This window comes from Arachis stenosperma, chromosome 9 (genome assembly GCF_014773155.1).
Source record: "Arachis stenosperma cultivar V10309 chromosome 9, arast.V10309.gnm1.PFL2, whole genome shotgun sequence".
Classification (NCBI taxonomy): Eukaryota; Viridiplantae; Streptophyta; class Magnoliopsida; order Fabales; family Fabaceae; genus Arachis; species Arachis stenosperma.
The window spans coordinates 162,566,675-162,588,274 of record NC_080385.1 but is presented as its reverse complement, the minus strand read 5'-3'; the positions used below and the strand labels follow the sequence as shown (position 1 = coordinate 162,588,274).

Sequence of the window (21,600 nt, the reverse complement as noted above, 5' to 3'; positions counted from 1 at the left end):
AAAAAGGCCATTGTCTGGTGCCATCTTTAGATATTTTAGGATCCGATAAGCTGTCTTGAGATGCAAATTGGTTGGTTGTTCAAGAAATTGACTCAACTTTTTCAGACCGAACAATGGTTTCTTGAGCAAGCACACTAATTTTCCATGAAAGTCTTCAAATCCTGGTGACAATTTCATATAAACTTTTTCATTGAGGTCTCTGTGCAAGAAAGTTGTGTTGACATCGAGTTGTTTGCAATGCCAACCTTTACTGGTTGCTATGGTGAGAAGTAGTCTCAATATGGTCATTTTCACCACTGGACAGAATGTGTCAAGGTAATCAAGGCCATGTGTTTGAGTGAACCCCTTCATTACCAAACGCGCTTTGTGTCTCTCTACTCCCATCAAGGTTGAACTTCACTTTAAACACCCATTTACAGCCAATTGCTCTTTTTCCAACAGGTAAGATAGTAATGCTCCACGTTTTGTTTTGATAAAGTGCTTTGAGTTCCTCTTTAATGACATTTCTCCAACATTCATCTTTGACAGCTTTTTCATATGATTTTGGCTCGAATATAAAAGAGACACCAAGAGAGAAATATTTTTGTAAGTATGAGGATTCAGAAAAAGATATATAATTTTATATGAGATATCTAGATATATGAGAACATGTGGATGATGCTTTTGAGGCATGCATGCATTGGTAATCTGATAGGTATACAAGTGTTTTTCAAATTCTAAGGGATTTCTAATTGCTGGTTACGATTCTTGTGCTTGCAGTAGTGAAGCAACTAGCTCGGAGAGTGTGTCAAGATTTTCTGATATAGTTGGAGATGTATGAGTGGTGGACTCAGTAGGTTGTGTGTGTGGTGTATTGAGTTGATTGTGTGAGGTGTATGGATAGTATTGATATGATGCATTATAAGTAAATGTGTCTAAAAATGGTTCAATTATTTTATTATGCAAAGTTTGTGAATTTGCATGTTTAGATTCACTTATGGCATTTTCTCCTTTTTGAATGGAAAGTAATTTTCATAGAAAATGACATTTCTTAAAATAAAGTTTTTTTAGTGTGTAAATCAAACAAATGTCCCTTGACTCCTTCTTTATATCCTAAGAATGCACACTTCCTTGATCTAGGATCTAGCTTTTTCCTATTTGCAGTGAGTGTGACAGCGAAGGAAAAGCACCCAAATACCTTAAGGTGCTGCAAATTAGATTTTGTGTTAAAAATGATCTCATAAGGTGTGGCATTGAATAGGACTGAGCTGGAAACTCTGTTGATGATGTGAACTAAGTGAGCCACAACTAAATTCCAGAAGCACTTGGGTATGTTTGCTTGAAAAAATTGTGCTCTTGTCATGGCCAAAATGTATTGGTACTTCCTTTCAGCAATACCATTTTGCTTAGGAGTTTCCACACATGAAATTTGGTGCAAAATACTTTGTTGTTTGTAAAAAGTTTCTTTTGTTTTGTCAAATGACAAGATTCACAAGAATCAAATTCATTATTACAGTACACATAAGGAAATTATTTTTGCATAAGAGAAAGCTTGCTATGTCCTAAGTGACCTAATCGAATGTGCCATAGACTATGTTGTGCAAAATCATTGCATTTGTGTAGTGTTGAGACATGTGATGCAATATGACTAGTGGGCTGATCTAGTATGTAAAGGCCTCCACAAGCATTAGCTACCAATCATCTCTGATGTAGGTTGATTATGAATTTGGCATATTGTTTGAGAAAATAAAAAAATGCAATCAAATGAAGCTGTTAGTGTTGATACTGAAAGCAAGTTAAAAGAAAATAAAGGTATATACAGAACATTATTGAGATAAAGTGAGTCAGTGAAATTAACTGTACCTATTATTGTGATTTCTACTACAGATCCATCTGGTAATTTGACAAAAATTGAATTTATGTAATGATAAGTTTGAAATAAAGATAGAGAGGTGCATACATGGTCAGTAGCTTCTGTGTCTATAGCCCAGGAGCTAGATTTTAATGAATTTGCTGATAAGGCAATAGCTAAAATTGTACCTTTTGTGACATTGAGATCAAGATGCTGAGACTTTGATGTATTAACCCTGAAATGATTGATTGTGTGTGATGTTTGTTCTTGAGACAAAACAAGATATGTCTCACCACTACTTTCTTGCTGAGATTCATGATCATCACTGTTTTCATCCTCCTCAATAGTGGAGATATGATTAATAGAGCTGGATCATTTCATGTGAGAAGGAACTCCATGTTTCTTGTTGCAAGAATCTAATAAATGTCCATTTTTTACCACAGTAAGCGCACACTTTTCCTTAGTGTCCTTTGCCACCTCCTTTCCCAAAATTTTTTAGTCCACCTCTGTCCCCTCCTCTACCTCTTTGAGGCATTTCACCCCTTCCTTGATTTGTGGATGCACTCATAAAAGCTTTAGATCCAGGAATTCAAATTGGAATTGTCTTTCGTGCTGCGTAAGCAAGGCAAATACAATGTCTATATCCGGAAGAGGTTGCTACATCATGATTTGGGATTGAACAGTGTTGAATTGTTTATTAAGACCACGAAGAAATTTGACTACCATATCATCATTTCTAAATTTTCAAAAATTGGCTGAGACATAGTTGCAAGTTGAATCTCAAGTAACATAGGCATGAATAGGGCGTCAATTTTCAATTTCCTCCCAAATTTATCTTAATTTTGTAAAGAAATAAGTGACAGTAGGATCACCTTGGTGAGATGCATAGAGTTCCTCATGAAGTTGTGCAATCTGGTAGATGTCTCCTTGATAGTACTGCTTTCGCAGATCTTGCCACAGATATGAAACAATGGTCCTCCAAATGATGCTCTTACGAATTTCGAGATTAAGAGACAAATTTTTCCAAGAAAAAACATAGGTGCTGCACCTGTCCCAAACAGTGAAAGAAGCATCATCTTGTGCAGATTTCAGTAATGATCCATCGATGAATTGAATTTTGTTCTTGAATTTTAGGATTAGCCACATGGATATGGACCACTCGGAATAATTCTGAGGTGTGAGATTAAAATTGATGAGTGCAGTTCCAGTATTTTCACTTGGATGCAAGAAATATGGATTTGTGAGATCCATGGAAGGAGTGCATTGATTCCGATTGATATGCGTTTGAAGTATTGTGAGTTGATTCGAAAGGTGACTGAGTTGATTTGTGTCTACATTCGGAGGTGAGATTCCTGAGCTATTCATGGCATATAGCTCACTGCACCATGTGAAAGAATTTGAGATGAGTTAATTTGCCTAAATAGTAAGAGAATTCGGTATAATAGAAGAAAAAGAGGTTACAGATGAGATGAGAAAGAAGCAAAGATACAAAAGGATCATTCAGCGAAGGAGCAACTTGGAGGGCAAATGTAACAGAATTTTCTGGCTCCAAGAAAACTAACTTGTAACATAATCTCTAGTCACTCAACTAACTAGGTCTAGTTGCTCTAATTTCTTTATATACAAAGAAGTAAAGTTGTAATTAACTCAGTAATTAGCTTGCTAAGTTTGGCAACTTGGCTTATCAGTAATAATTTTGATTCCTTCTTTATGTATTGTGATATATACATAAAACCAAGCAAAACATATACGTACGGAGAGTTTATTTAACTTAATTAATTAGTTGAATGTAAGTTATTCATAATGACAAATAGGCTGTTGTTCATACCCTGACCCAAAACATAAACTAAGCCCAATAAGATTGAAAGGCCTAACTATAAGAATAGCCGCCATCACTCACCCGACCTCCTATAAAAGTCGGATTCGACGAAAACGGGTAGCTCATGCTTATCCACGAAAGTAAATACTTTCCTGAATCTCTCACCCACTTCTAAAAGAGCGATCCCAACAACCCTAAGATAAAGGGGTGGTTATCTACCATAAGAAGTGGAACTACTTCAGTGGTGGTTTTTGGTTCATCTCCTATAAATACCTTGACACATTCAGGTACATTTAAGTTCCAACACACTTAAACCTGCTAAACCCTTGCTAACTTAGGTATCGGAGTGTCTTGCAGGTACCACCCCCACCTTCTCACAAACAACTCGGACGACGGGCACACGACATGGGACAAGTCGGAACTCGCTCCATTGAGGATTTGGACCTTACTTACAAGCCCAAAGGCAACCCAGTTTTAAGTAATCCTCAGAACAGATTAATTCTAAAAATAGGACATGATAAGATACTAAAAATAAGATATAAAAAACATACAGAGATACAAAAATTAAAATTTTAATATTTTATTTGATGATAAACTAAAAGAAATTATAAGTTTAGTTTACTTTCTATTTTTTTATACAAAAACTTTAAAAAGTAAAATATAATAATAAAAAATATAATTATAAAAAATTAATAAAAATAATAAAAAAATAAAAAAATAAGTTGTTATTTATTAATATCTCTGTATTTTTCTTTTCTTGTCAAGACACAAAATATACTAATTTAATATTTTTAAATATAATATTTTTATTTTTATCTCATTTATTAAATATAATTTTATTTTTTTATGTTTCTGTCTTAATAATCTATATTTATAAACAAACGCAGCTATTGTTGTCTTATCCTATTTTATCTCGTTAATTTGTTCGTTGGTGTGAAATCGATGCTTCCATTTTATAGTCCACGAAAGTGTGAGGGACAAGAAATATATATAAATAAGAATCTTTGTCCAAAGTTAACTTCTTGAGATTTTCCAGCTTGGTAGACATAATTCAATGCTTCATAAGCTTTAACTTAATTTGGTTGTCAATTTCCATATAGATAATACATTAATACTACTATATATTTATATAATTGTGAGTAGCTAGTAATGATATAAAGATGGACCAAATTATTGCAAGTTCAATTTCCAATGATTTGGTATCTGAGTTAAGGTGGAAATTAAAACTAGATCGTAATTATTATTATTCATTACATCTTTGGTTGGCGGTGGAAGAAAAAATTAAAATGGGGATAGGGTTAGTTCATTATTATTTTTGCTACAACCTACATGGGTTTTGAAAAGTATAAAAAAAACAGCCGAATTGTTAATTACAGTGACTATACTACACAAATTGTACAAATTCAAGTCTATAATCTTGACTTTGAATTATGTGTTACACATATCTCTAATCTTAATCAATTGATAGCTAAATGCTATCGATGAAATAATTATATGTATGTGAAGGTGTCTTAGCTTTCAATCTTGTAAAATATTTTTCCTTGTCTCTTGTAAAATATTTTTCTAACAAATTATTATTGAAATAAATATTTAATTAACAGAAAATAATTGTGTTTCTTTTAGATAAGCCTTGAATTTCAAAAACAGAAAAAGACCCAAGCAAGATAGACAAAACTTACACAAAGAAATAAAGCCAACATACAACATCCTAATAATACATGCATTATATTATTTGATTAGGGTTTGTTTGATTTTAAAATTAGTTTTGGGATCTTATCTTTAACTATCGGTTTGTTATGCAATATTATCTATCTAATTCGTATTTAAATTCAACTGGCTTTTCGTTCAAAATATTTTTGATAATTTAATCTTTAAACTATTTTTTTTTCCAGAGGATGAAATATATATACATACATATAAATATCTTTAAATAAGAAAATATATGTGTAGTATAATTAATAATAAAAATATTATCTATATACTAAAAAATAATCACTAAATCAATTATTAATTTATTATAATAAATACATGTATTGTTTAATTATTTTTAATATATCTTAACTAATCAAAAGTTAGAAAAAACACCAAAATTTTAATTTGAAACTGTCACACCGAAATTTTTCACATATCTTGGTCTATTTTTTCATATTTTATCTTTTTAAATTTTTCTTTTTTATAATTCTTCTTCTTCTTCATATTTTGTTATTAATATAACTTTTTTTATATCTTATATTTTATTTTAAAAAATAGAAAACTTTATCTAAATAAATTTGTTTTAATGCTGAATTGTATATTCCTAAATCATAAATGATGTATTGTCTTACAATATGGCAGATCAATTCAAATTTTGTGTTTATCGTGATAAACTTTATATGTTTTATACAACAAATTTTATTATTATTTTAGAATTCTTCACCTCCCTAGACACTTCTGTCATCTGTACCACAGCAAAAAATGCAGAAACAAAATATGATTGATTTATAAATTCTACATTGATTTCAACCTTATTAAAAATATCCTCAACGATTCTTGTTATCTGATAACGTTCACTACGTTGATTAATATGCATCCTAGCCACCATTTCATCTGCATTTTGACCACGTCGAACTACATAAGTAATATCTCCATCAAGATTCATATTATCATCTCTATTCCTAAAATTATTCCCCAAGTTTTTTGGGTCTACTTTTATATTTTGACAATCATCTTCACCATAATTGACTATTCGGACAATTCGTTCAACTTGTCTAACCAAACGTTCGAATTTTATTTCATGATCAACTATCATAGAATTTAAAATAGTAATTATCTATTGAGTCTGTAAATTGACTAAATCATGATGACTCTCATCCGTAAAGAACAACGATGAGAAAAAAAATACGCGAAGAAAAAGAAGAAGAAAGAATATGAAAAAAACACAAAAAAAAAGAAAAAAAATACAAAAATATTCACGTAATTAGAGTAGTTAGAGTATGTATTTACGTTTTTACTAAAAAAATTAATTTGTTTTAGTTTAAACTAATTTAATTGAATTTAGTTATTAAAAGAAATTTGAATATATAGTATAATTTTATGACAAATGGTATGATAATATGTATAATTTTGGGCGACTCTATCCCACAAATATATATGTATGAGCTTTCGGATTTCAAAGCCACTTTATTTGCTTGGTGATAACTGATAAGATATGAGTATGGGTATCGGATCATGAAGCAGTTGCTTAATTATCAAACATATATATATATATATTTTTCTTTAGCGTAAAATTTAAACAATCTATCCCTTAAAAAGGCATGAAACCTCTCTTAACTTTTGTGTCTCCCTTCTCTTTCTGATGTTTCTTTTTCTTTTTTTTTTAATTTATTTTTTATGAAGGCTGCAGTGCTGCTGCCCACACTTGGAAGATGCACGTGACATGAAAGAAGGCACGTGGAATAAAACGACACAGATAGTCAGATACATTTTTCGTTTTTGGGAGGGGCTTATAGAGAAATTTGAGAGTTTGCAGCGCGGTTTTTGGGTAACTAGAGAAAAGGAAAAAGAAAAGAAAAGAAAAAACAACATTCAGGAATAATAGAGGTTATCGATGCAAATTGAAAGATTGAAAAAACATAGCGCGTTAGTTTTTAAAATCAGAAAATTTTGGAAAACTTTGGAGTGAGAAATTTTTAATATTTGAGTCAGTATAGATGAGAAAATTTTAATATTTGAGTCAGTATAGTAGGATTTTTTTTAAATAAATAAAATAAATACAATAATTATCAAAATAAATAATTTTAAAAATATTTATCGATTTAAATTTGTTAGTCTTATCTCGTTTACATAGTAAAGGAGATAGCATTTCATGTATATCGTTTACGGTGTAAACGAGATAAGACACATCAACTGTAACGTGTCTATCTCGTTTACACTATAAACGAGATATATATACATTGTTTACAATGTAAACAAGATATATAGAAGACAACTACAGCAGCTATAAAAGGATGTATAACCCTTGGTATTCTTCACAAACTTTTTCTATCCTTTTTCTGTCTCGTATTTCTCATGAATACAAGGCATCAATGGCCAATAATAATCCATACATAGTTGTGCTTGTTTATCCCAATTGTCGTATGAGAAATGGCGACAACGGAATGACATTTGAGTGTGAGAATCCGATATTGTTTCGCACTCAGCGTGTGGATACGTTATCGGATTTGAAGAGTTTGATATTGAGCAAGCTCGGTGGTACAGAAGTGAGGAAAATCGGAAGGGTGGCGTATAGGTTGTTGGCACCCATGGGTAACGGAGTCTTCCGGTTTCGACTATTCCAACTTCAAGGGGACGAGCATGTGCGACTGATGTTCAACATCCATGGGAGGATCATGATGGAGCAGGTAATGGAGCTTTCCGCAGAGGTGGGACACAGTGGTGGTGGGAGTTCTGTACACTCGACCTATATATAGGATGACCGACCTCTCGCACCACCGCCCATTCATGTCGCCATTCTAATGGATGAGGCAGACGAGGGCGAGGAGGAATCGGATGAGGATTACGTGGCGGACAGTGCGGACAGTGACTCGTCCGATGGTGGGAATGAGGATGAGTGTATTCCGAAGACATGTCCTGAGGATGATGTGGCACGCCATGTCCTGCCTCCACCTCACCCAATTCCGGCGCTATCGGCAGTGCCATCTCACTATCACAGTCTGCATCTGGATGCTATGTATGAGAAAACTCCATTTTCTGACACTGGTGAAGAGGATTACAACCAAGACAGCAGTGTAGAGTTTCGGGTCGGCCACAGGTTTAGAAGCCGAGAGGCAGTGCTTTAGGGTGTGAAGAACTACAGTATTCGCTAGGGGTGAGCACGGATAGCGGGTACCCGATTATCCATCTGAACCAGAACCGAACCAATTAAATTGGTTCTGGAACCAACGGGTAATCGTGTCCAATCCGAACCAAACCAATGGTCTTTGTTAGTGATTGGTTCGGGTATCGGTTCTAGGGGTGTGGAACCCGAACCAACCAGCGAACCCGATCATATATTAATTAAATAAAAAATAATATATATATATATATATATATATATATATATATATATATGTATATGACTTTTCTATTAGACAAAGATTATTCACTATTAATATGTTTGGATTTTAATGAGTTTAATTTTTAATGTATTTGGTGTTTAACATGTTTGGATTATTTATATTGATGTTACATGTTTATTGTACTTGTTGAATTTTTAAGATAAAATTTTGATTTTTTTTTTATGAATTTTAAAGTTATCGGGTACCCAATTACCCGAATCGAACCAATCCGTTCTTAATCTTTGGTTTGGTTCGGATACATGTACAAAAAAACACAAATCCGAACCAAACCGACCCGTGCTCACGCTTAGTATTCGCAGGAGTGCGGAGTACTTGGTCATCGAATCGGATCGGATAAAGTACCATGTGCAGTGTCATCAAGCTGAGAATGGGTGTCAATGGAGCCTCCGTGTGGCCCTTCGGCAGAACCTCGGATACTGGTAAGCTCAACTTTACTTGTGCTTTTCAGTACTTCTGTACGATATATTAAGTAGGTTTGAGACATGGCTAAAACAATACTGTTTTGTTGAGTTCAGGGAGGTTCGGAGGGTTGGTGGAGTGCACAGTTGTCTAGCACCCACCATGTCTCAAGACCATCATCAGTTAGACAGCAGTCTGATCTGCAGGGTCATCTTGCTGTTGATTCAGTCCAACCCCTCTGTGAGCATTCAGGTTTTGCAAGGTGCGGTATAGGCAAGCTATCACTTCAAACCGTCCTACAGAAAGGTGTGGATGGCCAAGCAGAAAGCAATCACACAGATATACAGGGATTAGAAAGAGTCGTACAATAAGGTGCCAAAACTGCTACAGGCACTGCAGAGCTGTTTTTCTGGTACCATTTGTGACCTACCTGTCAAACCGTTCTATGATAGACACCTCCTGATACGCGACTGCAGTATGTTCAACAAGGTATTTTGGGCTTTTCCGTCATGTGTCGAGGCCTTCAAGCATTGCAATCCCTTTGTATCTGTAGACAGCACGCATCTGTATGGCAGGTACGATGGAGTGTTGCTTATTGCGTTGGCGCAAGATGGGAATAGTAACATCCTGCCTATTGCTTTTGGCATTGTGGAGTCCGAGAGCACCGAGTCATGGTCGTTCTTCCTTACTAATCTGAGATGCCACAGCACCCCACAAGACGGCCTGCTGGTTATCTCTGACAGATCTCAGTCCTTCAAGGCCGCGCTAAGCTTCGATGATAGTGGTTGGCATCCCCCAAGAGCCTTCCATGCTTACTGCATCAGACACATGGCTACGAATTTCATGACTCGATTCAAGTCAGTCGAGGGCAAGAGATACCTCATTAACGCTTCTTACAGTCCAAGCAAGGCTGGGTACGAGTGGTACATGGATGCCTTGAGAGGAGTCTCCCCGTCGATGGTGGACTGGGCGGGTCATTTCAGAAAGGAGATTTGGCTACAACATTGCGACAGCGGGAAACGATTTGGTCACATGACCACAAATATGTCCGAGTGAATCAATGCAGTGTTGAAGGGGACCCGATACTTGCTGATTTCTGCCATTGTGCGCATCACGTACGAAAGATTGCAGAAGTTGTTTGTGACGAAGGGCAGGGAGGCACAGTCATAGCTGACGACTGGATGCCGCTTCTTGCAGAGACTCTTGGCCACCATTGAGAAGAACAGAGAAGGGATACCGAAGATGCGTATCACTCATTGTGATAGGCGGGCCTCTGTGTTTGTAGTGGCGGAGTTAGAGCCGTTCGATGGATGGGGGGGGGGTTCCTTTTGTGTTACGTTATCGGATGGTACGTATGATTGTGGCTTATTCCAATCTCTCTACTATTTGTGCCGCCACGCACTAGCTGGGTGCGCCGCCGCTAGCATTGAGTGGGCCCCATATGTGCATCAAGTGTACAAACAAGAAGCTGTGTTCAAGGTGTATGAGATTGAGTTTTTCCCTATTCCCAACGAGTCGTGGGCGGAGTGGCATGGGACGATGCTGCGTCCTAACCCAGTCATGCGTCGGAAGGCGACTGGAAGGCCCGTGTCCACCAGGTTCCGAAATGATATGGAGGAGACCGAGCGACATGAGAAGCGATGTGGCCTCTGCAGGCAAGTCGGTCATTCAAGAAAGGGATGTCCTAATCAGCCCACGGGAGATGCCTAGATCGTACAATGTTTCTAAGTTTACTGTAGTTGGCATGTATTGTTTTCTTTTTTTCGTAGTGTGATATTCTATGTTCTAGTAACTTTGGAAGTGTAATATTTTAATTTCGACTGCAATATTTTATGATTTAGTTGTACTTTATGATAGTTTTGTATTTTTCTACACTATAATAGTAAGGTATACGGAAATACTCATAAGAAAACACACCATCATAAATAACAATATACATAACTACAATTTAACTAAAGTACAATCCAACTAAAATACAAAAGTACATACATAACCTCAATCCAACTAAGGTAAAATACAACAAAAATAACTCCAATCCACATACGCAATCATCATCGGTGGTGGGGATCCTGGTAGTGGCGCCTGTGCTCGGTGCCACATGGCGAAGGCTAAGCCTGGCGCTGAGGTCGAGAAGGTCGAGGATCTTCGACTGGGGCAGCCGGATCCTGCTGAAGCTGAGCATGATATGGCTGGAACCCTCCGAACGATGGAACTGTGGCATACTAATGTAAACGAGGCTGAGACTGATAATGTAGATCTGCCGGTGCGATCATCTGAGGCTGAAACGAGGTCAGGTACATACCATAATCTTTCAACCTTATAGTCCGGCTGTCCAAATTTTAAATATGAACACTACCAATTCAAATTCAATTTAATTGTGGCAGTACTCAAATTTAAAATTTAAATTCAGTTTAATTGACATGAATATCAAAATTTTAATGATATCTTTGCTAGATAAAGATCTATTAGTAGTTTGTCAGTCCATGCTTAAAAACAAGTAGAAGTTAAATTATGTATATAAAACAAGTTACTCATGAAATAGGAGACCACCTATACACAGGATTCACAACTTGAATTCTCCTTCTTCTGAATTGCAGCTTGCCTCTATCTCGGTGAAGACATGTGCATGCTCATCTCTTGCAGCCTTCATGCTGAAATTTTAAATACGTGTATTCTCTATTTAAATTCAGTTTAATTGACTATTAAATTTAATTTAAATAAAAAGTATTCATATTTTTTTTAATTTAAAATTTTTAAATTATTAATTTTTTCCAGTACCTTTATTTTTATTAAACTAAATTACATCATTAGTTTGAATTATTTCTATCTAAATATTAAATTAAGAATTTGTAATTTTAAAATTTTAAATTATTTGAATAAAATTAAATTATATATATGTATATAAATATAAATATTCATCCAATTTTATATAAGATGATCTATGGCAATATGGGCGTTATTTCGTTTTGTATTCTAAAAAAATGAGAAAAATATATTTTTCTGCAAAATTTTTTTATCGAACATAATAATAATAAAATGATTTTTGTGATTTACAAAAAAAAATTGTTAAGAAAAATATTAAAATATACTTTTTTTACCTATAATAAAAAGCTTTTTTTGGACAAAAGAATAGTATAAATCGAGTAAATACATTTAAAATTTCTCTAAAAAATTTTAGATTGAAAATTTGGTTTCAATCATGTTTATTTTTTAATTATCTTATAACATAATTTGTTAAAATTTTATTTATCTAACAAATGTACTAAAAATTAGATTGAAAACTACAGAAAAACTAATCTATTTAATGAAAGTAAGTTTTTCTCAATTTATATAGTAATTAAAATTTTTAAAGACCAAAATATCTTTTGCATTATGTAAAAAAATTTTCTTCAAAAAATAAAAATTTATGTTTCAGACTCCATGAAAAATCCTAATTTTATATTCTCATAATTTTCATGTACATTCTAGTATGTGACATTTTTGCACTAGAAAAAAGTTTGAGAATCAGCAATTTTAATTTATATTGATAAATATTTTTAAGTAATAGTTTAATATGCTCTTTTATATACATGTAATTCCCATGTGCATTCTAATGCGTGACATTTCACACAATCATTTGCCGGGATGGTTCTCAATTTTTTACATAGCATTTTCCAATTAAATGTTGTGCAAAATTGGTTTGACTTAAAATTTCGTTTTCTCAAATTATTAAAGATAAAATTAGGTGTCTCAAACAACATATCTCTATCTAGTACTCAATTTTCTTCATCTTCTATTAACCTTTTTTCTTCCTTGAATAATAATGATACTGGGGGAATAATTATCAGCTTTTTTTTTCTCCTCCTTTAATTATTTTCTTTTATCTCATCATCCTCTTTTTATATCTTTTCATTGTCAAAGGTTTGGCTATTGAAATGACTAATGAAGCAGCAAGCACCGGTGATGACCCATATCTACCAAACAACTAATTTGTGACTTTTTATTGAAAATTGTCTCACTATGATTCTCTTCTTTTTTCTTTTTTTCCCCCTCCCCTCACTTGGGGAGATTAATTAAAAGTTTAATAACAGTTACTAGGGAATAAAATTAATCTTATCTATAATAATAATACATATAAACAACTCTAAGAAGCATGATATTATAAATGATATAAATAAGAATATGACATATATAGTTGAATGATTATTATTAGTTTGAAGATGATTAGTTAATTATGTCCATAGAGGCTCCCAAGCAGAAGCAAGATTGTTGTCATCAATGAAGCAAGACATATCAACATGATTATTATTGTTATTATTATTCTGAGGCTGAATCATCATCATGTGGTGTTGTTCCTGATGTGAAGATGATTGATGAGTATTACTAGTACTCATTTCCATGCAAATGAGTGCAACCAAATTGGTTTGTTGGCAGTGCATGTTAACAAGCTCAGCTTGTGCTTTTGCCAATTGTGCTTGAAGCTCACTCACTTGCTTTTGGAGTTGGCATATTGCTCCTGCACAACCATAAACTGGGTCCCTAATTCTTGCATTTGCCTCATACACCATGCTACTCACTGCATCTGCCCTTTGGCTTTCTGGTAGTTCCTGAAAATTCAATCCAATTTTTCTTCTTAGTTGCAAAGAAATTCATTCAACTCTTTCTTGCATATTTTGAAAACTAGCTAGCAACCTCTTTTGGATAAAATACTCATTTTTGTTAAAAATTATATTTGGAACTAGATTAATTTTTATAGAGAGGCCAAGAAAAAATTTACAATTAACAAAAAATAAAATAAAAATTTTTAAGAGGCTAAACTAAAATTTATGCATAATTTGTAAAAAAAATTTGATAGTTGAAAAAGGTCATTGCTCCCCTTGTTTTGTATGAGGCTTCGTTTATTATTTTTTTCAATAAGTTTTTTTCTTCTATATTTATTAGCAAAATTTTTGAAAAAATTAATCTTTTTCGAAGTAAACTACTCCTTTTAAATCATAAAAGATTTAAGCGTTGAGCCATTGATAATTCTAATAATAAAATATTTAAATTAATTAAATATTAATAATTAGTGATAATTTTTACATGAAATTCACATCATGAATTATTAGATAATTCAATTAAATATATTAATTCATCTGACGATTCACTATGTGATAGATAATTTAAGTTTTATAAAGAGAATTATTAGGACTCAAATCTTTTATAATAAAAAAATACATAATTTTTAGTGGATAGATTCCAAATGTGGGCACCTAATTTTGACCTATGATCCCATATAGTGGTAACACCATGGGAAGCACCAAAAGAGATTGAGAAAGAAAACTGAAAAAGAGAGCTGAATTAAGCACCAACCTAACATGTTATTATTTGACTAACCCATTCTTCTTCTTCTTTTTTTTGTTTAAAATTAATGAAAAAGAAAAAGAAAAAAAAGGAAGAAAGGAAAAGTGATTTCTACTTGGTAGAGTTGAAAGAAGAGGGGAATTATTATGCCAAACTTTGATTTGTGTTAGGAAGTTAGAAAACAAGCCATCATCATCAACATGATGTCCATCAATTAGGTACATATTTTGACCAAAAACCCCCTCTTGAAATGATGTATTCAACTGCTAAAATTCTTTGTTTTCTTTGAAGAAAGAATTAAACTGAGATTTTGATATGTGGGGTACCTGCAAGAACTTGATAATGTTACTTGCTCCAAAGACTCTATGGGCAATGGTGAACTTGAGTGGATCAGTTGGAGGGAAGTAAGGAGCAAGAACACACTTCTCAACGCAGCGGCGACGGAGGATCTTACAGGCGGCGCAAGGGCTCACCACCACAGGTGGAGGCGGCGACGGCGGAGCACAGGAAGTTGGAGATTGAGATTGTGAAATGGGAGGAGGAGAAGAAGAGGGAGGAGGTGGAGAATTTGAGATCTTTGTGGGGACGTGGATTATTGGAATCGATGAAGAAGAATTGAGTTTGTATTCCATTTTGTTTTGCATGGTATGTGTTTGATTATTTGTCTGAGAGAAAAAAGATGGAAAACAGAGGAGTGTTTTTTTCTGGGTTTTAAGGATTTAAAGAGAGAGAGGGGTGTGGGGGTGGTATTTATAGAGGACCAAATTGGTGTGGGGTCAAAATTGCTGACTTCATACTACGTATTTAACAAGCTAAATTAATCTTCATCTTCTTCTGTAAAGCCGTATCAAATGTGTAATCCAGCGTGCTTATTAAGATTACTGTTAATAATTTTAAGTATATATGATGGGGATTATATAGAGATTTTATGACTTATATAAGAATAATTTAATATTATTTTAATGGCCATTCATTTCATGTAACTTTCTTTTTTTGGATTTTAACATATAATATATACATTTAATGATTTAAATTTTTTTATATATTATGAGTATAAAAAAATTAAGTAAAAAACTAATAGTATATTATCTTAATAGGTTAATGGCCTAACTCCAATTCAAATTTAACGAGCGATAAAAATCAAGAATATCGATTCTAAGAACAGGAAAACAAACAGCAGACTGTACTTTAATTTATAATAATTATTTGTTTAGTTTAGTTTAACTTATAAATTGATTTTCATGAATTAGAAGAATAAATCAATTTTAAATTTATGACTTCTAAAGAAAACATTAACAAAAAAAAATAATTTTATAAATATCAATTCTAGAAAAACATCTATTTCGCTATATAAAATCAGATTTTTATATAAGAATAATTTTGAGAATGTTTTTCGATTTATTTTTTTAATTCATTAAATATAATTTATTACACTAAATTAATTATATTAACTAACTAATTTACTTAGATATTTAAATATCACATAATTATTATAATATATATCAATTTATTTTGATAATATTTTTTAATTTATTTATTTTAATTTATTGAACCAAATTAATTATACTAATTATGTGTATTAATTAATCGATTTGATTAATTTATTAGTCATCAAAATAATAAATTTATGAATAAATAGGCAACTAAGATATTTTTAACTAATAATTAAATCAAATCAAATCAAATTATACCTATTGAGCCAAATTCAAATCATGTAAGAGGGTTGGAAGAGTTGCATATAGATTTCTATCAGCGCTACGGAATGGAGGGTTTATTAACAGAATATTTTGGATCGAAATTGATCAACATGTGAGGGTAATATTCGACATACATACTAGCACTACAAGAAAAATTTTGAGAACCGTCGGATTTAGCGTTAAGCATTAGCGGCGAGTTTTCCGTCGGATTTACCGTCAGATGTGACAATAAATTCATCACCCTAAAATATTATCGTCAGAGTTGATGTTCCGGCAGTAACGTTGACGATAAAATTTGGAGGGAAAAAGAAACTTTGGCGTGCTAGCTACCGTCGGATATATCGGCAGGTAAATCCGACACTAAACCTTGTTTAGTGAAACGTTGTGTTTTGGTTACATGCACCACGTTACCGTTGGATTAATCTGCAATAAAACCAACGGTAATCGTGCTACTTCATTTTCATTTCGAACCCTCTTCCCCTTCATTTCGAATTCATTTTCTCTCTTTAATCTCTCACTTCCCCCCTCTCTCTAACCTCTCACCTCTTAGTCTCTCTCTAGCCCCTGCTACCGCCGCCGCTGCTGCCTTGCCCTGTCGCCACTGGAAAGACCGCCGCTGTCGCTACTTGAAACGACCCCTTCTCTCATCTCTGTTCCCGCCACCACTGGAAAGGCGGCCACCTCCGCTACTCGAACTGCCCACTTCTGTCTTCTCTCTTCTAATTGCTTTGCATTTCATGTTTTCATTGAATCTGTTTTTCACTCTGTTTAATTTATGTTTAGTTAATCTTAATTTCATTCAGTTAGTTGATTTTTAATAATTAGTTTAGCTAGATTAATTTCTATTTTAGTTGATTTTAGGTGGTTAGGAATTTTCATTGAATCTGTTTTTTATGCTGTTTAATTTCTGCTTAGTTAATCTTAATTTCATTTAGTTAGTTAATTTTTTGTAATTAGTTTAGGTAGATTATTTTTTGTTATAGTTGATTTTAGGTGGTTAGATTAGGATAATTTAGTTAGATTGATAGGTTCTCATCTCTACTCAATCGCTCAATGTGTTTGGAATTATTATTTGAGATTGTCGATCCTTGTTGCTGGAACTATTTGAATTGGTCTGAATTATTAATTTTGCATTTTACTGTTAATTTGGTTAGGAAATTTTTGTTGTATTTGTTTGAGCATTGCTTAACTGTTTTGATGATATGCTGGTTGCTGTTGCTTAGTTAGGAAATTACTATTTTGATGTTTATTTTGCTGATTCATATTGTTGCTGGTTAATTGCAGCCTTTTGCCGTATGCATTGCTAGTGATGTTTCATCATGTTATTTTGTGATTTTCTTGAGTTTGAATTTCAAACTTTTTGGATTGTTAGAATTCTTTAAAAAATTAAAATGCTTTGAGAAATTGTTAGAATGTATTGAAAGTTAGAATGTTTTGAAAAATTGTTAACAAAATTAGAAGGCTTTGACAGTTAGAATGCTTTGTTAGAATACTTTGAAAAGAAAATAACATAGAAAATAAGATAGAATAAAGTTAGAATGCTTTGAAAGTCTAATTTAATTATTTTGAAACTAAAACACTGTGTAATTTTCTTTTTTTATTTATTAAACTAAACCACTTTTTGAATTATTTGTTATTTCTTAAGTTTCTTCTTATGTTATTATTTATTAGTGTTTTGATGTTATTAATATACTTGCTGTACAGACATGAACAGACAGTAGAGGTAGGTCGAGTGGGACACGTAGTCGTAGTAGAGGGCGGGCTTCCATCGAATCCCACAGGGCTGCCTAGTCATCACCCTCTACCTCGGTTACCCCCATCGACCCCTGTGATATCACAGGCAGGTCCATCAGACCAGCAATTTATCATGATTCTAAACCCGAACTGGGTACCTTTTTCTACTACACCCCCTACAAATGTAGCGACGACGTCGACAGAGCTTCGTTGGGTGATAGCTCCAATGGCCTTGAGCAGGATGCCCCTCCATCACTGTCTGTCAGCTAGCTGAGGATTTGATCCGATGGTATGCAGTCGTGAGTTCAATTTTTTAATATTAAGTTTGTTTATGCTAAGTTTATTTATCTTGAGTTTGTTTATCTTATGTGTTTGTTAATGTGCGCTTTTTTCTTTGAAAGGTTTGCACCAAACCCCAATACTTGAACACATGCGATATCCAAGGTCATTGAGTCCATGTACAACTACTTGTGGTCGACCTACACGCAGATTCCGACTGAGACCAAAGAGCCCTGGTTTTTAAAGTGGGCGGTAAGAACCTAATTTGGTTAGAATTAATGTACTGTATTTGAACTATATTTTATTCCAACTAACTAATGTTGGTGAATCACTTTATGCAGTTAAAATTTATATGGGATGTGAAGCATAACCTCATGATCTGGAAGTTCTATGACCACCAGGCAACCAAACGTTTTCAGCAGATGATGAGCGATGTTAAACCGAAAAATGACCACCTGACATTGTGGATCCGACCAAACATCAAGCGTATACTGGAGGCTCATTTTTGAGATAACGAGGGGTTCAAGCGTCGCCGTCTGATGAACATCGTCAAGAGGGCTTCGCCCAGGTCATCGAGGTACATAGGTGGGTCGGCGACCTTCATGAAGATGAGGACAAGACTGGTAAAAATTTTGACATTGTTTTATGTTATAGTAGTTACTTGAATTAGTTATTTAATTTGTTCAATTATTTTATACGTTACTTGTTCCATTGGTATAGAACTATTTTGTCAGTTTAATTTCCTTTTTGATTATCAGGTTACTTAAGTAGTTAGTAGAGTTTAGTTAGTTTAATTTTCAATTTTAGTAGATTTAGGTGGTTAGGATAGGTTAGAATAGGTCAGATTAGGCTATGAGATTGCTAAAAAATGTTAGATTATTGAACTGTTAGTTAATTTCTGCTGAAATTGTTTGAAAAATACTTGACTGTATTAATAATTATGGATATTTGGTTTTGATGGAATCCTTCAAAGGTGACTAAATCCGAATTTTTGGGGAGACTTTGTTAAAATTTTTATAAGATTTTCAGTGAAATAAAAAAAATTAAAATTATGTTTTCGAAATTAGAATTAAGATTTCCTGCTTCATATATATTTATCTATCATTATTTAATTTGTTTGTTTATTTTATTGTTTGGTTGATATATTAATTTGTAGTCTAAGTCGTTGGATCGTGAGGTGACATTGGCGGCGACCTTCAAGTATACCCATACTTTGAAGGCAAACAAGGAGAGATTTGCTGATAAGCAGTTTGCGGGGCATTATGTGAGTTTAAATTAATCCTAAATTTCAACTTTATTTTGATTTAAAGTCAATTATTTAACTATTATCCTAATCACAAATAACGTGTGTGACGCAAGAAGAGTATTAGCAGAGGTTGGAGGTCGCAACCCAACAATCTGAGCCGCCTAGTGGATCCGACAAAGCCGGCTCCAAGACCTCAGTCGTGGATCTCGACAAGATTTGGCACGAGACCGTCTCTAAATCCCATAAGAATTGCCACTTCGAGTTGGGCTCGTTCTTCGCCAGTGGCCTCCACTCCTGCCCGTTGACGGCTTCCCCTGCCACCAGCTCTACTAATCACCAGGAAGTTATCGACCTGAGGGAGGAGATGCAGAAGCTAATACAGGAGCTTCACCAGTAGGCGGAGCAGTTTGAGCAGATGTATCGAGAGATTCTTGCACGCATTACTATTAGCTCAGACTTGACGGAGAAGTTGGAGCAGCTCGATTGGTTACAACAACAGATGGAGGAGTACAACTAGCAGATGTGTGCTGGAGGCAGCGGTGCTGCTGGTTCTAGCGACAACGCTGCTGGTGGGGCATCAACAGCAGCATCTACTCCACCGCCTCAGCAGGGAGACCAGGATGCTGACGATGACGACGATGATTATCAGGATCTGTAGGGGTTAGAATTTTATGCATTTTTATTTGTTTAGGGTACAGTATTCTACTTCTGTGACATTTTATTGTATTAATACCATTTATTTTTAATAAAATATTTGTTGATTTCTGTTAATTTTAGATTTTTGATAAGAATTTTGTTAACAATGGTTTTAATTTGATTTAACTGTTCGCTATGGCTAAACTGTACCAAATAAATAAATAAATAAAATTACTATTGTAGAATTCTAGCGGTGCATTTTGGCGTCATTTCAAGTGAAATTTATGCCTTCATCTATAAAACGATAGTAAATTCTATAGTAATTAGTATTTTTCTTGTAGTGTAAGCTAATGTTGCAATACTCTAAATTGTAGAAAACTTTTCCTTAATCTTAAGTTTTGTATGACTATGACCCAAACAATGGGAAAAGAGAAGAAAAAAAAAAGGAAAAAAAAAATGAAAAATAGTGGGTTCGATAAGATATTTCTTGAATATTTAAAAAAAAAAAGTGAAAATTTTCATGAACCATAATATTTAGAGTGAATATGTAACAAGTCATTTAAAGCATAGGCTACATGGTGATTATATGACAGGCGATAATTTTGATTGAGATGGTAATATAAGTTGTTGTAATATTTAACAGCATTTTAATGTAAGAATGGTACACTTTCTGTTCTTTGGAAATTCAATTACCTTTTCATTTCTTACGAGCTTTTAATAGATCAAGATGAATTATGTATACGTAATTATCATTTATAGTTAGATGTTATCATCATGATGTTTATTTCAACAATAACGGTAATAATCATGAAATGGTGATAATTAATAATAATAACAATATTAGAAAAAACAATAGTAACTATTATAGTGACAACTGAACTGACGAATTGAAGAAGGTGAAGGTCAAAATTTTCTCATATGATGATGGTGATGATTTAATTAATTTTCTACTATTTATTATTATATTTTTCATGTGGCCTTGTTTTTTGTTTGTTACTTAATAATGGTTATATTTTACAATAATTTTAGGACATTGTGTTGTATCTTTTTAAGGAATAGACATATCAAAGTCCAAAACCATTGCTTATTTTTCTCATATATAGTTGCATTGTCCCAAATTTCAATTAGTGAACACTATGTGAAAAAGAAAAATGTAAAGTGAATATTGGAGGAATTATTATTATTAGAATCTAAGCTTTATTGATTTGTAAGTTCAAACTACTTTTCATTGAATCATAGTGATGAATGCACATGTTTGTCTAATTTGAGCTGTTAACTTGTTATAATAAGCTGATTCCACATGGCAATAGAATAATTTTGTATAGACTAATATTTTGTTTTTGTCATCCCTTAGTAGAAGGAAATTTGAAATTCTAAATTAGTGTTCTATAATTAAATTACTTGCATATATCAAATAAAAAGAAAAAAAAATGCTCCGTTACCATATTTTGAAAAAAAAAAGGTCATACATTTCATATGCTTTTGGCTTTTTTAGTAAATAGTAAAGTAATGTGGAAACTGGAATATCACACTCTGAAAGG

General features: G+C 33.3%; 3 protein-coding genes across 3 annotated transcripts; 2 read left to right on the top strand and 1 right to left on the bottom strand.

Moving 5' to 3' along the window:
- Positions 1–8,143: 8,143 nt before the first annotated feature.
- On the top strand, positions 8,144–10,201 carry LOC130950383 (uncharacterized). Its single transcript, XM_057878881.1, has 4 exons — positions 8,144–8,428; positions 8,921–9,165; positions 9,262–9,412; positions 9,536–10,201. Exons 1-4 carry the CDS (start codon positions 8,144–8,146, stop codon positions 10,199–10,201), a joined length of 1,347 nt encoding a protein of 448 aa, XP_057734864.1.
- Positions 10,202–10,387: 186 nt separating this feature from the next.
- LOC130950382 (uncharacterized) lies at positions 10,388–10,855 on the top strand. The gene has a single exon (XM_057878880.1). It carries the CDS (start codon positions 10,388–10,390, stop codon positions 10,853–10,855), a length of 468 nt encoding a protein of 155 aa, XP_057734863.1.
- A 2,276-nt stretch (positions 10,856–13,131) lies between these two features.
- LOC130951277 (LOB domain-containing protein 1-like) lies at positions 13,132–15,194 on the bottom strand. Its single transcript, XM_057879926.1, has 2 exons — positions 14,794–15,194; positions 13,132–13,731 (listed from the first exon to the last, which is right to left on the bottom strand). The coding sequence occupies exons 1-2, from the start codon at positions 15,109–15,111 to the stop codon at positions 13,357–13,359; spliced, it is 693 nt and encodes a 230-aa protein (XP_057735909.1). The 5' UTR covers positions 15,112–15,194; the 3' UTR covers positions 13,132–13,356.
- Positions 15,195–21,600: the final 6,406 nt, after the last annotated feature.